This window comes from Geotrypetes seraphini, chromosome 13, assembly GCF_902459505.1.
Source record: "Geotrypetes seraphini chromosome 13, aGeoSer1.1, whole genome shotgun sequence".
In the NCBI taxonomy this organism is placed as follows: domain Eukaryota; kingdom Metazoa; phylum Chordata; class Amphibia; order Gymnophiona; family Dermophiidae; genus Geotrypetes; species Geotrypetes seraphini.
This window is the reverse complement of record NC_047096.1, coordinates 39,577,230-39,593,638: the sequence shown is the minus strand read 5'-3', so window position 1 is coordinate 39,593,638 and position 16,409 is coordinate 39,577,230. Positions and strand designations below refer to the sequence as shown.

Genomic DNA, 16,409 nt, shown 5'->3' with positions numbered 1-16,409 from the left:
TTCAGATATCTTTTTTCCTTGTATCCTAATCTCACTTCTATAATTATGAAGCAGATCTCACTTTAATTACGGAACATTGGGAGATCACAGAGGGCTCCCTAAGAGTGCTAAGACTATGACTAATCTTTACCTGATTGCTCCTGGTTTTCCATAGTTATTTGCCCAGCCAAAGGTGGATTCGCTGGTAGCACAAATTACCAGGCGTACTTCCCTTCTTTGTAAAGGGGAGAGTAATGTGAAAGGATTTACGGGACTGCAGGCCGAATGTTGTTTTCAGTTTTAGTTATAGTTTATTATTTATAGTCTGCCTTTATCCAAGGTGGATCACAGCATCAACATACATAATATCCAGACAATACAAAGAGAAAAACACCAATACATAAATATTACAAAAAAATTTACATCCAGATATAACATCAAGAATAGATCACTGTAACATGTCAGAGAAAACCTGAGAAACTCAGTTCAGATATTAGAGGTATACTGTATTTTATCTGACAAAAAAACTGAGCTTCAACAATTTCTTGAACTGACACACACATCTTTATGCTGTTGAAGCTATCCTGGTAGCTTATTCCACACGTTCTTAATCTTTCAAAATATAAATTTTTATGAGAGAGAATGGCCTGCTGAGCACAGTGCTCTAGATGGAACACATGGTGTCACAGTCTTGTAGATACTTGGGTGATGACCGATTCAAGCTCAAATATACTAGCAATAAGAGTTTATACCTCACCTGAAATTCCATAGTCAACCAATACATGGAGATGAATCCTAACAATAAATGTAATACAGAATTCTGTGCTACCTGCAGAGCTTACATGCTCGATGATGGAATGCCCAATAGCATAATGTTATGATAATCAAGCCCCCCAAAACAATAGATTGAACAACTTGTTTAAAATCCTGTCTAGACAAGTATGATTGAAGTTTACTTAACATTCACAATTTAAAATAAACTTAAGCAGCAATTCAAAGCTTTAGCCTTGGCAGTTAAAGCAGCATTGGCAGCTCCTTTTGTGGCACATGCCTGTCAGACGAGAGTCCGTCAGATTCCAGTCATGGATGATGACCTCTACTCCCAGCTGGTAATGGCAGGGATTGATTATATAGCAGATGCCCTATATGACATATCAGATTCTTGAGCAAGGTATCTGCTTATTCTGTCTCCGCCTACATGCTTTGGATCAGGCAGTGGGCAGGAGATTCAGCTTTGAAAGCTGCTCTAAGCAGTCTTCCATTTAAGGAGCAGATGCTCTTCAGTAAAGAACTGGATGACTTTTTGGCCAGTGTGGCAGACCATCATCCTAAGATTCTTCCAGACAGAAGACCTTGCATCCCTACAGGTTTTAGATGAGGTACTTTTCATGGCTGAAGACACTTTCACCAGTACTCCAGAGGAATGGGTACCCAGAGAACATAAAGTTCTTAGCAGAGGTACTGAAACTCAAGACATACTGGTCCACATGCCCTTGTGGCTCTAAGAAGTCTCGAAGTCAGGTCAGTAGCCGTGCCTCTGCAGATAGGAGGGAGGTTAACTTCCTATTGGCAGGTGTGGGCGTGGATCTGCTCGGACTGCTGGGTTCTGGTAATAATACAAGCCGAATACAAACTCTTTTCCAAGGTTAAGGCTGTTCAGCTTGGAAAAGAGATGATTAAGGGGAGATATGATTGAAGTCTACAAAATCCTGAGTGGAGTAGATCGTGTATAAGTGGAGCGATTTTTCACTCTGTCAAAAATTACAATGACTAGGGGACAAACAATGAAGTTACAGAGAAATACTTTTAAAACCAATAGGAGGAAATATTTTTTCACTCAGAGAATAGTTAAGCTCTGGAATGCATTGCCAAAAGTTGTGGAAAGAGCGGATAGATAGCGTAGCTGGTTATAAGAAAGGTTGGACAATTTCCTGGAGAAAAAGTCCATAGTTTGTTATTGAGACAGACATGGGGAAAACACTGCTTGCCCTGGATCGGTAGCATGGAATGTCTCTATTCTTTGGGTTTTTGCCAGGATTGGCCACCGTGAGAATGGGCTACTGGGCTCGATGGACCATTGGTCTGACCCAGTAAGGCTATTCTTATGTTCTTATGAATTCATCTACCTCCTAGTGGACTACTTTGTGGATGGCCGGAGAAGGCGGTCAGAGTCCCAGCAACAGTACAAAGGCTCAGACATTTGAGCCATAAAACTCTTTCCTCTCACAGAATCGGGCTTGGGCAGATACTCAATATATTTCATAGTGCCCAAGAAAGACACAGACGACTGGAGACTGATCCTGAAATCAGTCAGTACAGCATTAAGGGTGCTGCGGTTCCACATGGAGACCATTCGTTCATTGCAGTGGTCGCACTAGGGTTAATTCCAGGCCTCCCTGGATTTGATGGAGGCCTATTCCCATATTTCCAGAGCACAGGTTTTTCAGATTTCATGCTAGGAAGACATTTTCAGTTCTCTGCACTTCCCTTTGGTCCGGCGACGGCTCTGTGCACCTTCACTAAGGTGATGGTAGAGGTGGCGGCTAACCTCAGAAGGGAGGGAATTCAGGTGCATCCTAACTTGTACGATTGGCTGATCAGAGCCTCGTCCAAGATGAGAGAGAACAATGTCCTTGTTGGACCATCTGTTGCAGGACCCTGGGCTGGATTGTCAACTTCCAAAAGAGTTACCTGGAGCCAACCCAGATCCTGGAGTATTTGGAAATCCATTTCAACATGGCAGAGAATTCTGTCTTTTTTCCCAAGCCGCACAAACGGAAGCTTACAAAGCAGATTTTAGATTTCCTGAACATGCCAATTCCCATGGCTTGGCACTAACTCCAGGTACCAGAATCTATAACAGCATCCATAGAAGTAGTCCCTTGGTCAAAGGCTTATGTGCGTCCTCTCCAGGATGCTCTGTTGTCCTGATGGCCCCTTGTATACCAAAAGATATAGGCCTGGTTTGGCGCAAACTACGCAGAAGCATTAGCAGAGCATGTCAGAGGCCTTTCTAGTCCTGATCAGAGGGTCTTATATGCATGCAAACACATTTAAAGCTTTGAGAAGTTAGGATAATTAACAAAGGACCAGGAAATCGATGTGTAGCGTATGAAAATGGGAATTTTATATTTATGTGAATTGCTAGGTGAAGCAAGACCATAAGGGAAATCAGGTAATGCGTAACATACTTCTAGTATCAATAACTACATTTTGTATTAAACTGCCTCCAATTTGTATTAAACTGCCTCTTTCTGTCTCTCTCTGTTCTCTCTGCGTCTTTGTGCAGTTTCCCGCCTTGATCCTCATGGCTTAAGTATTAACAGATGGTCCTGACATTCCAATGCTGGGTATAGAAGAAAATCTTTCTTGAATAGGTTTTGAATGCAGTATTGATCAGGAATGAAATATGAGTGTTGCTTGTGTATGGGTGAAGGGATCCCTATGTGTGAAAATAATGTGTGATAGAATGATTTGTATTTAATTTCAAATGTTTTATATATATAAGATTCAAGAAACTTTAAGGTAGCCTAAGAGCAACATCTGGAGTTAGGACAAGAATGAAGGAATGGTTACCATGGAAACCCTCCAGAGGCCCGGCAAAGGTCAGCTAGGTTGACCTCCAGCATAGGAAGGGGTGATCTGGGGTTTTTCTGTTCGTGTGTGTTAGTGAAACTTGAAGCTGTTAATTTTCCAAACATAGGTTCTGCAAACACAGAAAGGCTGTTTGATTTAAACTTTTTGGGAATGACAAAGTGTTCATTGGGTATGTTATAATGTTTTATGCGTATTCAGAAATTGATGTAAACAAAAATATGATTTGGTAAAACCTTTTTCTATGTTAAAAGGAATTTTCTTTGTTCAAAAAAACCTAAGGACAGCCTCTGTTGGCTGATTGGTTGACAGGTGTGATGTCATACTGGTCAGTGTGAAGGTATTAAAGGAACGCAGCAGTATAGATTTTTGGGGGCCATGTATGCTTCAGGAGAGGTTCAATTTACAAGCCTGACAGGGATCCCCCATTGCACGAATGCCTAACGAAAGTCGTTTATGTCAAAACGAATAAAAAATTAATCGGTTTGAAAATATTAGTGCAATTGTTATTATTCCCGGGCAATTAAGGGCAGGTAATTGGTAAGTTCCCTGCTCACCCTGCAGACAGATTGGTTCCTGAAGCCGCTAGCCTGGATGGTGGAAGTGCAGCGAAGCTTGCATTGGTGGCTCCAGTTGGAGTCAATGGAGAAAAGCATACCACTGCACATTGTGTCTTGGGTGTTTCTGATGACAGATGCCAATCTCTACAGCTGGGGGGGAGCATTGCCTCAGTCATCAAGTTTAGGGCCAATGGACACCATTGCAAAGGAAATGGTCTATAAACTGACTGGAGCTGCAAGCCATTCAACTTACCCTACAAACGCTGGAAAAATCCCTGGAAGGCAAAATGGTCAGTGTTTTTTCAGACAGTGCCACAGTGGTAGCTTATGTCAATTGACAGGGAGTTACCAGAAAAGTACAGAGCTTCATTTGGAGGCCAAGTTGTTGTTCCATTGGGCAGCATCCCACTACAGTTGCTCTCAACAGTGCATGTAGTGGGAGTGGACAATATGCAAGGTGAATATTTCAGTCGACAGACCTTGGACCCTGGAGAGTGGTGTCTGTCCCGCAAAGCATTCAATTGCATGGTGCATCGATGGGGATGGCTGGTGCTTGACTTCTTGGCATCAGCAGAAAACAAGAAAGTGGATAGGTTCTTCAGCTGCAGATTCAAGGTGGGAAACGCCAATTTCGCTGCCCTAGTTTAGTGGTTCTTAAACCTGTCCTGGGATCCCCCAGCCACTCAGGTTTTCAAGATATCCCTAATGAATATGCATGAGGCAGATTTGCATGCTTGTCACCTCTCTTATATGCACATCTGCCTCATGCATATTCATTAGGGATATCTTGAAAACCTGACTGGCTGGAGGATCCTAGGACAGGTTTAAGAACCACTGCCCTAGTTCAACCATAGCCAGAACAAGAGCTGCTGTATGTTTCTCCCGTGGCCTATGATAGGCTGGGTCATACAGTGGATAGCAAACCATCTGGGGTTGGTAATCCTTGTGGCGCCAGATTGGCCACCTGATCGAACTTCTTTAGACCGAAGATTAGTCTGACCGCAGTGTTTTGCATTAGTTGTAAGCGTCGCATATTCTTTTGGTATGCAGACCTGGTGTTCCTTTGAAAGAAGAGAGGTCTGAAATTGCCAGTACATTTGGATCTCCTGTTGCAGGGTCCAGTTCCCATGGAGAGTCCAGAATGCTTTGGTCTTATGGCATGGCTCTTGAGCACTCAGGTTATTCAGAAGTGGTTAAAGCTACCCTCCTTAGAGCCAAGAGGCCAACAAAGACTGTGGGCTATGCAAAGACCTAGAAGTTATTTCAACATTGGTGTGCAAAAAACAAGATGGAGCTGTTAAAAGCCCTGGTGTCAGTGGTTTTGGCATTTCTGCAGGCCAGTCTGAACAAAGGGCTGGCAGTTGGATCCCTCAAAGTGCAGGTAGCGGGTCTCTCATGTTTCAGAGCCTGAATGGGAAAAGGCTCTTTGGCCTCGCAACCTGACATAGCCAGGTTTTTGAAGGGAGCCCTTGGGTTGAGGCCTCCTGTAAGACAGCTGTTCCCATCATAGAATCTTAACATCATTTTGAGGGAGCTCAGTAAGGTTCCATTCAAGTCTTTGCAGGAAGTGTCACTGCTGGATCTGACATTGAAGACTGTGTTCCTGGTAGCCATTGTCTTGGTGAGAAAAAAGTCTCAGAGATTCAGGCACTATCATGCAGAGAGTTGGTCCTCATACTTACAGAATTCACACAGTCCCTTTGTTTTTGTCAAATGTGGTGTTTGCCTTTCTTTCTGGAATCCGTAGAATGGAATGCAGGTAACCTGACCTCCTGATTGATATGGAAGGCTAAGTGTTGAAATTGCTAGATTTGCAGAGTTCTCTGTTATCTCGAAATGACAAATGAATTTCATCTCTCAGATCATCTTTTTGACCTCACCAATGCTACTAGGCTGGATAAGCCAGCATCTTAGGCAGGGGTGTCAAATGTCGGTCCTTGAGGGCTGCAATCTAGTCAGGTTTTCAAGATTGCACTGCTTTCATTGTATACTAATAGATCTCATGCATATTCATTGTTGAAATCATGAAAACCCAATTGGATTGCGGCCCTCAAGGACTGACATTTGACACCCCTTATCTAAGGCGACCAACTCCAGATGGACTCATAAGGCAATCTTATTGGCATTCATTGGCTATAGGAAACAGCCACCGATTTCCTTGAGAACACACTCAAGTATTGCTTCTTTGTGGGTTGAGTCTCAGGCAGTCCTCCCAAGGAGATTTGTTGGGCAGCTATGTGGTCCACTTTCCATACATTTACAATGTTTTACAGAGTGGATGTGGCAGTACAAGTGGATACAGCATTTGGGTCCTCAATTTTAAGGGCAGCTCATCAGTTCTGCCCTAAACTCAAGAGTCTGCTTAGCTACATCACCTATCAGTCAGAACTCCTAGACATATTCTTTATCTTTATTGGAAGATTCTATACCACACTAATGACTGGGGAGTCAATTCAGAGTGGTTTTCAAGAATATTTTATTTATTTATTTCGATTTCTATCCCGTCCTCCCAGTAGCTCAGAACGGGTTACAAGCCAACATTCACAATGGAAAGCATTTTAATAATAATAATAATAATAACAGTTTATATACCGCATTACCGTTAAGTTCTATGCGGTTTACAAAAGATTAGTGAAGTACAAGTTGAGTTAACTTAAGGGATGTGGGAACAATAGGGAGAAAGGGCAGGAACACCGTTAGAGAGGGGAAAGAGAGAAGTGGGTCAGCTGTCTAGGTATTTTAGGAATAGGTGAGTTTTGAGGCGTTTCCTGAATACCTCATAAGTGGTGGGCAATAGGAGTTGTTCTAGGTCTTTACCCCATAGAGCTGCTTGATGTGAGAGAAGATGCTCATGGTGTTTTTTTAGTTTGCAATCTCTAACCGGGGGAGAAACGAAGTGCAAGTGGGAGCTTCTCTTGTGTTTGTTGGCTGAGAAGGAGAAGAGGTCAGTGATGTATTTAGAGGTTAGACCGTAAAAAACTTTAAAACAGAGGCAGGCGAACTTAAACTTTACACGAGCTTCCATCGGCAGCCAGTGTAGCTGTTTGAAGTATGGCGTCACGTGATCGAACTTCTTTAGACCGAAGATTAGTCTGACCGCAGTGTTTTGCATTAGTTGTAAGCAGTGTTCCCTCTAAGCGGGCGGGTGTTGTGAGCAAACTTTTTTCACCGTGAGCCAAAAATATCGGGCGCCAGCAAGTTATGAGCCAACTCGCCCGATTCTCCTCTCGCCGCCCTGCCATCTGCCGTACGCCTCTTCCGATCGTGCGCTGTGACGAGAAACGTGTGCGCTGCGATGTAATATTTTGTGCGCCAGCGCACGCCAGCGCAGCTTAGCGGGAACACTGGTTCAAATGGTTTTATTTATTTCCCCAAATTTATTTTTGTTATACGCATTGAAAATATTTGATATTGCGTTTAAATCAAAATCTCAATAAACTTGAAACGAGTGCCCGTGAGATTGTGGGAGGGTTAAATACTCAAAACTTAGAAGTTTTTGCTACGCCAGCTTTCTGGTATCTTTACATACAGTGGCGTACCTAGCATATGTAACATCCGGGGCCCATCATTTTTTGGCACCCCCCCCCATCTGTAAGAAAAACATGATTTTTAGTAACAAACCACACGTCACACATGAGTACCTAGGAAAAGGCAGCATCTTACATATTGCAGTGAGCAGTACATCAATACACCCATTGTAAAACTAAACAAGCCAGACCAGCACAGATCAATCCTACACCGTCAATCCTAACAGAAAACCATGTCTTTCGAACACACAGAACACAGAAAACACCTTCGCCTAGTAAGGAATATGTAATCACAAACTAACCCCTCCCTCTTTTACAAAACTGTAGTGTGGATTTTAGCTACGGAGGTAACAGCTCTGATGCTCATAAAATTCTGAGCATCAGAGCTGCTACCACCAAGGCTGGTGCTAAAAACGCTTCACAGTTTTGTAAAAGGGGGGATAAAATAAAAATACATAGACAAAGGTTAAATTGAACCAGCAAGAAGCTGGACTCTGCATACAATGCTTCACAGAAACAGTGACACATGTCTCCTAAAGCAATAAATAAATAGAAATTTTTTTCTACCTTTGTCTTCTGTGGTTTCTCCTTTCCTCATCTTCTTGTAACTCTCTTCCTTCCATCCACTGTCTGCCGTCTCTCTTCCCCTATATGGCATCTTCTCTCCTTCTATGCCCCTTCCAGAAACTGTATGCCTCCCCCTTCCATCTCTCCTTTCACCCCATTGGTCTGGCATCTCTCTCCTCGCCTTCCCTCTCCCACACCTCTCCTCATAGTCTGGTATCTCCCCTTCCCTGATTCTCTGGCATCTCTCTCCTTTCCTTTTCTTCCATCTTTCGCTCCCCCTCCATGCTCTCACATCTCCCCCTTCCTTTTCCCTTAGACTGGCATACCTTCCTCCTACGCTCCAAGCCCTGGCATCTCCTTTAATTCCCTCCCTCATCTTCCTTCTCCCTCCAGCTGGGTACCGCAACACTCTTCCCTGCAGCTCTGCACTTCCCCACAATTGCCATGCTTCGGTTCCTCTTCTTCCTTCCTTCCTCCCCCCCCCCCCCCGCGGGACCCTGCGGCACCATCAACTCTTACTCCCTCTAATGTCGGCCCTGCAGCTCCAGACTTCCTCGCACCTTCTCCCCTCCCCCTTTGGATCGCTATTATTTTAAATGTTATAGCCGCGGAGCTGTATCCATCAGTGGAGATGTCTAACCTCGGCCTGCCCCGGAACTCTTACTGCAACAGTGACTTCCTGTTCCTGCCTAGACGGGCGGCTGCTGCAGTAAGAGTTCCGGGGCAGGCCGAGGTTAGACATCTCCACTGATGGATACAGCTCCGCGGCTATAACATTTAAAATAATAGCGATCCAAAGGGGGAGGGGAGAAGGTGCGAGGAAGTCTGGAGCTGCAGGGCCGACATTAGAGGGAGTAAGAGTTGATGGTGCCGCAGGGTCCCGCGGGGGGGGGGGGGGGGAGGAAGGAAGGAAGAAGAGGAACCGAAGCATGGCAATTGTGGGGAAGTGCAATCCCCCCAATGCGTCCCCTTACCTTACCGACGCGTGTGTGGGCTGTGAAGAGAAACTTTGCGCTGCGATGTAATATTTTGTGCGCGAGCGCAGGCCAACGCAGCTTAGCGGGAACACTGGTTGTAAGTGTTGCATATTCTTTTGGGGGATTGCTAAATAGGCGATGTTACAGTAGTCGAGTTGACTTAATACAAGGGATTGTACCAGGATTCTGAAGGCAGAGTTATCAAAGTATGCTTTAATGGATTTAAGTTTCCAGAGGGTGAAACTTTTTGATTAGGGAGTCCACCTGATCTTTCATGATGAGGCATTGGTCCAGAGTTACACCCAGTATTTTAATGGTGGGCTGTATGCGGTAGTTATGTTTGTTGATGTCTAGTGGAGTTTTGGTGTCAAGAGGGCGCGGTGAAGTGACAAAGAATTTTGTCTTCTCTGTATTGAGCTTGAGTTTGAAGTCTGTCATCCAATGCTCCATCAAGTTTATGGCTTCTGATGCTTTTGGAATTGTTTCCGAGATGGAGTTGGCAAATGGGATAATGATCGTAAAGCATTTTGGACAGTACAAGACTATACAGCAACTTAAGTACATTTTGGACAGTTCAAAGACTATACAGCAACTTAAGTACAGGAGATTGCAGAAAAGAGGGGAAATATAAAGGGGTCAAGGGGTAGTTTGCAGTTAGAATTTCAGTTGAAGAGGAGGGTCTTTACTGCTTTCCGGAAAGTCATCAGAGAGCTCTGTAGTCTGATTTGTGGGGGGAGTTGGTTCCTGAGATGGGGGATGAAGTGTCTGTAGGAGTGTTTGCAGGTGGTTTTTGACAGGAGAGACATTCCTGGGGGGGATACATAGGCGTTTCTCTGTTTCAGAGCGGAGGAGGCGGGTGGGGGTATACAGGGTTAGCTTGGATCCTATGTATGCTGGGTTGGTGACGTAGATTCTTTTATTTGCTATCACCAGAGCCTTGAAAGCACATCGTTGGTTGATAGGGAGCCAGTGCTCTGCTCGGAGGGCTGGGGAGATATGGTCATGATAGTTGAGGTTGTGTAGGAGGCGGATTGCTGCATTTTGTACACACTGGAGGTGTTTGAGATCTTTTTTGGCCATTCCATTAAATAGGGAGTTACAGTAATCCATCCTGGAGATAACATAGACGTAGAGGAGTGGGGCTAGGTCAGGTTTAAAGATGCAAGATTTGATTCTTCTCAGTTGGCGGAGGTAGTAGAAGGAGGTGAAGGCTATTTGAGATATGTGGGTGGATAGCGATAGGTGGCCGTCTAATGCTACTCCTAGGTTGTGTACCTGATCTGCTGCTGTTAGTGAGGTGGAGTCCCATGAAAGAGTTGGGCATGTGTATTTAGTACAGTGGTGCCTCACACAACGAACTTAATTCGTTCCAGGAGCAAGTTTGTTATGCGAAAAGTTCGTTATGTGAAACGCATTTTCCCATAACAATACATGTAAAAAAAAATAATTCGTTCTGTAGCATAAAATATGCTAAGATGACATAAAAAAAGATAATTTACCTTGTTAGAGCTGTTAGCATGATATAGAGGGGATATATGTGAAGGGGAGGGGAGACAGGGGTTTTGTTGATCCTTGCTGTGTATTATAATCACCCCCCACATACTCCCCAGTACCTTTTTTAATTCCTCCCATCTTTCCCAGCCAGTGGCGTACAGGCCAGAAGCGCAGAGATCAGGAGCAATTCCTCTGCACGCCTGTGTGGGCCCATGCCGATCTCCGAATGGCTGCAGTTAGTTCTTGTGAGTCCCGCGAGAGCTGGCTGCAGTTAGTTCTTGTGAGTCCCGCGAGAGCTGACTGCAGCCATTCAGAGATCAGCGCAGGCCCAGGCGGCGGGGGGGGAGGTTTAAAAATATGCGGTGGCGGCGGGGGGAGGTTTAAACATATGCGGTGGCGGCGGGGGGAGGTTTAAACATATGCGGTGGCGGCGGGGGGAGGTTTAAAAATATGCGGTGGCGGCGGGGGGAGGTTTAAAATATGTAGCGCCAGTTAAGCGATGCAGCTCGGGCGACTTCGTTGTGTGAAACGAAGTCCGTTGTACGGATCAAGACAAGAAGTTCGTTGTGCGCAACGTTCGCTGTGCGAGGCGGCCGTTATGCGAGGCACCACTGTACTTTTTTTCCTAATCCATAAGAGTTCGGTTTTGGAGGCGTTCAGCTGTACTTTGTTTGACATCCAGGTTTTCATGTCAGAGAGGCAGATGTACTTCTGGGCTATATCTAGGACAGGTCTGATGTAGAGGTTAAAAAGGAGGGGCCTTGGGGAACACCGTATTTGATAGGTTTGATGTCAGATTTGGTCTGTAATGGATTTTAAAATACAGATTATAGTTGACATACTAGCTGCTTGGCTAGGATGCCATATGAATTCTAATGTTTATTGATGCAAATAATGTATGAGGTTCAAGTTTACTGTTTAATCATTCTACGTATACTATATTTAAAACATCTTAAATAGACATATTGCATCAGAATGGAAGGTTAGGTTCTTATTTAATCTTCTTTCTGGTAGATGTGTCTAGGAGTTCTGACGCTCCGCCCTGTCAGAATTTGCCAGTTTACTGTCTCAGACAGAGCGTATGTCTACAGCTGGAGATTATCTCCTTCCAGTGTGATATGAAGAGTAAAATACCAAACGTAAAAAAAAAAATAGTGAGTCTTTCAGTGCTGGTTGCACCTTGACATGTGGGTTGTTCGTTCTACCTGGGTTTACGTTATAGGTTGATTAACCTAGTTCAATTTTATCTTACAAAGCAGAACAGAAATGGATTATCAGAGATGCTCCCTTTACCCCTCCTTCCTATTTCTTTTGTTGTAGTGATAATCGATTGCTTTGGTACAAAATGAAGGGGGCACTATAGCCAGTGGAAGTTGAAGAATGTAAATTTCATCCTTCTGCAACACAACTCGGTAGAGGGGGATATTATCTATCAACAGGACTTCTAGACACATCTAACAGAAAGATGATGATTGAGGTAAGAACCCAATTTTCTAATTCCAAAAATATAATCCCATGCAACTAGCCCATCATCCCAAAAGCCACTGGAAGTTGAAGAACGTAAATTTCATCCTTCTGCAACACAACTTGTGAGAGGGGGATATTACCTATCATCAGGACCCCTAGACACATCTAACAGAAAGATAATGATTGAGATAAGAACCAAATCTTCCAATTCCAAAAATATAATCCCATGCAACTAGCCCTTGCACCCAAAACCTAATTGCCCCATCACCCTGTACACTGCCCTCATTTTTGCACATATACATACATACCCCCATATCTAACAGCCTATAGGCAATGAGGATATACATTCACCTACATACATATGTGGTTGGAAAGAATTACACGAGCCATTCTCTGTTTGCTTTTACACTTGTTATGGTCTAATGTTTGTAGTGTTTTCTTCAGGAGCATCTCCTCCCCTCTAGGACAAGAGGGTAAGGGAGAATGATGAGAAGGAAGGGGCTAATTTAGGAAGCAGAGTGGCATTTCTGTTTTGTCTCCCACTCCAAGCAGGTCTTCCTTTTAAGCACGAATGAATGTCAATTCCTCTTCCAGGCTATTTCTCTAGAAATTATGCTCTAGAAAGTGTGGCCTTGACCATCCTCCTCCCTTCATTGTCAAAAATGGGTGATATAACTAATTCTCTCACACTGTATGAATATAGCTACTTTTATAGCATCTAAGAGGAGCCTTCATTCTGTTCACAATTAAAAGGATCTTCTTCTGACAGTAAACATTTCTTTTTTTTTCTGTTTTAACAGATCATAATTTTTGAGCAGCATAGAGCTGGCCGTATCCTTCAGTCAATGGATGTACCTCTCTTGGGGAAGACTTTATATGTGGATTAATAAGACCAATACTTCCCCCTAACTGAGCTGAAGAGCAGCAGAACTTCCTGCATTGAAACAGGAAAAATGATTTGCAGATACTGTTTCCATTAGAGATGTTTTCATGCATTTCTGTTGAATTCTTACAATGGTCATCTAGAGAATTTTAAGTTCTGCTGCACAGAGGAAAAACATACCACCTGGTATTAGCCAGGAAGGTGCTATGGTGGAAATGGGTCAGAGACTGAAGGTGTAAGCAAATGTAAGAAAGGCACATTCATCAAGAGACAGTGTGACCTACTAAGAGAAGGGGGGAAATAGGGAATGCTAGACAGACTGGTAAGTCTTGATATACTTCCAGAAACCTAAGACTTTTATAAGAAGGATTAATTCATTTTTCTTGTAGGAAGAATGATGCCTCTCATAAGAACAGAAACATTTTATTAAGCTACTGGGCAAAACAACTTGTTTTGCCTCTGTTTAAATGCCGATTTTCAAATCGTTATTCAATTTTATGTTCCGGTTTATCAGTCAGTGCTTGTTCTAATGCATAATTATGCCTTTTCTATGCGTTAATACTTCCAAGGCAAAGTTTCAAATTACTTGAATTTCACTATTTTCCTGTTGCACTTTTACTGCAATTAGTTTTTATTTTATTTTTTTACATGAAGAGAATTTCTTCAATTAATCATTGAATAAAATAGCCCTGTATCAAAGAGAGATGAAGAAAATTGTAGAAACCATTTCCAATACAAAAAAGGGAAGAAAGAGCTGGATGCTTCAAAAATGCTCCTGAAACCTCACTACTTTTAAGTGGTTAAATCCAGTTAAGATTCTTGATGACAGTTTAATGTTCCAATAGGCCATCCTAGGACAAACAGTCTTAATGTAACAGATTTTAAGCCTTTGCTCTATCCTAATATCTGTCCAAGGTTTACTATCACTGTAACACTTGAGAACTGTGTATAGGACCTGCCATTCAGTTGTTTATGCCATAGGTCGAATAGGATGAAAAAAGCCTAGAGATAAAGTCCAGATCTCTCTATAGAGTAATCTAGCCGAAGTTGCTAAAGCAGTATCAGTTGTAAGCCATAAAGAAAGGACATGACAAAGTGCCTCTGTTTACTGTAAAGACAGAAATGGCTGAGAATGAGGATCTTTCAATAGTTTTAAACAGACTTGAATGAAATTGTTGGATGATTTTGTTTTAATTGAATTACAAAAAAAAAAAAAAGAAAAGGATATTGCTGTTCTAGTTTAATGAGCAGTTTGGTTTCAGTGAATGCAAAAATAAAAAGTAGCAGTCCAAACCTAAAACTGAAAGTCTTTATTTCATTCACATAACTAAAGTGTCACCTTTAATGGGAAGATTTTCTCACTGGAGGCAACACATTTTTATTAAAGCTGCCAAATCTTACTTTCTTCAGCTACCTTGCATGATGGCTTGAATAAATATAGAATTTTGAGTGTTTGCAGCACCAGATTAACGGTTTTTGGTTTCTAACACTAGAAATTCCAAGGCTACAGCCCATGATTTTTTTCTTTTCATTTTTTTTGCTCCTTCTGAGGAATCTGCTTCTCTCCTTATGGGAGTTTTGTGCTCCTTCGTGTGCTTCCTGAGGGCACCCCCCTTTTCTCACTACCATACTTTTTGTATGTTACTGTTTCCTTATGGCTCCAATTCGCTTTCTGCTTCTCATACTCCTTTTCCCCCAATCTTACTCCCTGTCCCCTTCTACTCCACTCCAGTAGTCCTCACTATCCTTCTTCTTTTCCTATCCCCTCACCAACCACCTTGTCATCTACCTTATTCTCAGCTCTCAAACTTAAACATTCTCTCCCTTCTACTCATCCATCTCCTTTCTCTTTGAGCACCTCCCGTCTTCATCATTGCCATCACTATTCCCCTTTGCTTCAACACACTCTCCTGCTTCTTCTTCTGCTCACCTCAGGGGATGTCAATCCCAACCCTGGACTTCCACGCCATATGCTTTACCACATGTGTAACTGTCCTCTCTCCCTTTCTCAAGCACCATATGGAATGTTCATTCTGCCTCCAACAAACTACCTTATATTCACGACCTCTTCATCTTTCATGCCCTCCACCTGATTGGACTAAGACATGGATTTACCCTAAGGATTCCACTGCAGCTGCTGCCCTCTCCCATGAAGGCTACCACTTCTCCCATACATTACACCCTGCTGGTCGAGGTAGAGATGCTGGGCTTCTTCTCTCTCCTTCTTGCAGATTTCAAACTCTTCCCCCACCCCAATCACACCGAAGCAGTGCCTCTATTGGGTCAGACCAGAGGTCCATCATGCCCAGCAGTCCACTCACACGGCACCCCATCAGGTCCAGGACCTGTATAGTAATCCTCTATCTATACCCTTCTATCCCCTTTTCCTTCAGGAAATTATCTAAACCCTTCTTGAACCTCAAAACCGTTCTCTGTCCTATCACACCCTCTGGAAGCGCATTCCAGGTGTCCACCACCCTTTGGGTGAAGAAGAATTTCCTAACATTGGTTCTAAATCTGTCCCTTCTTAATTTTTCCGAATGCTCTCTCGTTCTTGTAGTTTTCGAATGTTTGAAGAATCTGTCCCTCTCCACTTTCTCCATGCCCTTCATGATCTTGTAAGTCTCTATCATGTCCCCTCTAAGTTTCCGCTTCTCAAGGGAAAAGAGCCCCAGTTTCTCTAATCTTTCAGCATATGAAAGGTTTTCCATATCTTTTATCAATTGTGTCACTCTTTTCTGAACCCTCTCGAGTATTGCCATTTCATTCTTAAGGTACAGTGAGATATATTAGGGCACAGCTTGTCCTTGGGACCAAGTATCATAACAGATCTATATTTTATAAGGTTGTGTTTTATACCAAAAGTGTCTTTCTTCAACTAGCAAAGCAAATTGTGCTTCTTTTTTCCTGGTTAGGCCAGGCTCATCCTTCACCCACTGAAGAACGTTTCCCTGTATATTTCTTTTCCATGTGCAATATTGTCAGCTACCAAAGCTTTCTAGCCAAATACCTGCATGCTGTAGACTTTATAAGACTTCATTTAAAAAGTAGCTTATATGATGGAAACCAAACTTGCAAGGCTTAAAATTAAGGTAAGTTGGAGGATTTTCTGTAAAATCAGCAGGCTAACTGTTGATACCATTTTAAGGATATCAAATTTTAAAGATGCAGTATATGGAATCTGACAAAATACCTTCTCAGCATATTCTTTGTGATTTATCTCCAGTGCAACATCAGTGACCTTTTCGGTTAAGTGTTCAGGGCACGAAGGAAAGCATACAAAACCCTAGAATTCAATTCGAGGAAAACTTGGGTTTTATATGAAAAAAAACATGCCTTTGAAAATGACAAAAGTGCTAAT

The 16,409-nt window shown here is 42.9% G+C and overlaps 1 protein-coding gene across 3 annotated transcripts in view; it reads left to right on the top strand.

Annotated features, from left to right (window-relative positions):
* Positions 1–14,332, top strand: part of GLB1L2 (galactosidase beta 1 like 2) — a 228,484-nt gene extending 214,152 nt beyond the window's left edge. For all 3 annotated transcript variants that reach the window (XM_033919320.1, XM_033919318.1, XM_033919319.1), the window contains one exon: positions 12,966–14,332. In XM_033919320.1, coding sequence (XP_033775211.1) covers positions 12,966–13,052 — 87 coding nt within the window. In that variant the 3' untranslated portion in view covers positions 13,053–14,332. The remainder of the gene's footprint in view (positions 1–12,965) is intronic.
* The last annotated feature ends 2,077 nt before the right edge of the window (positions 14,333–16,409 follow it).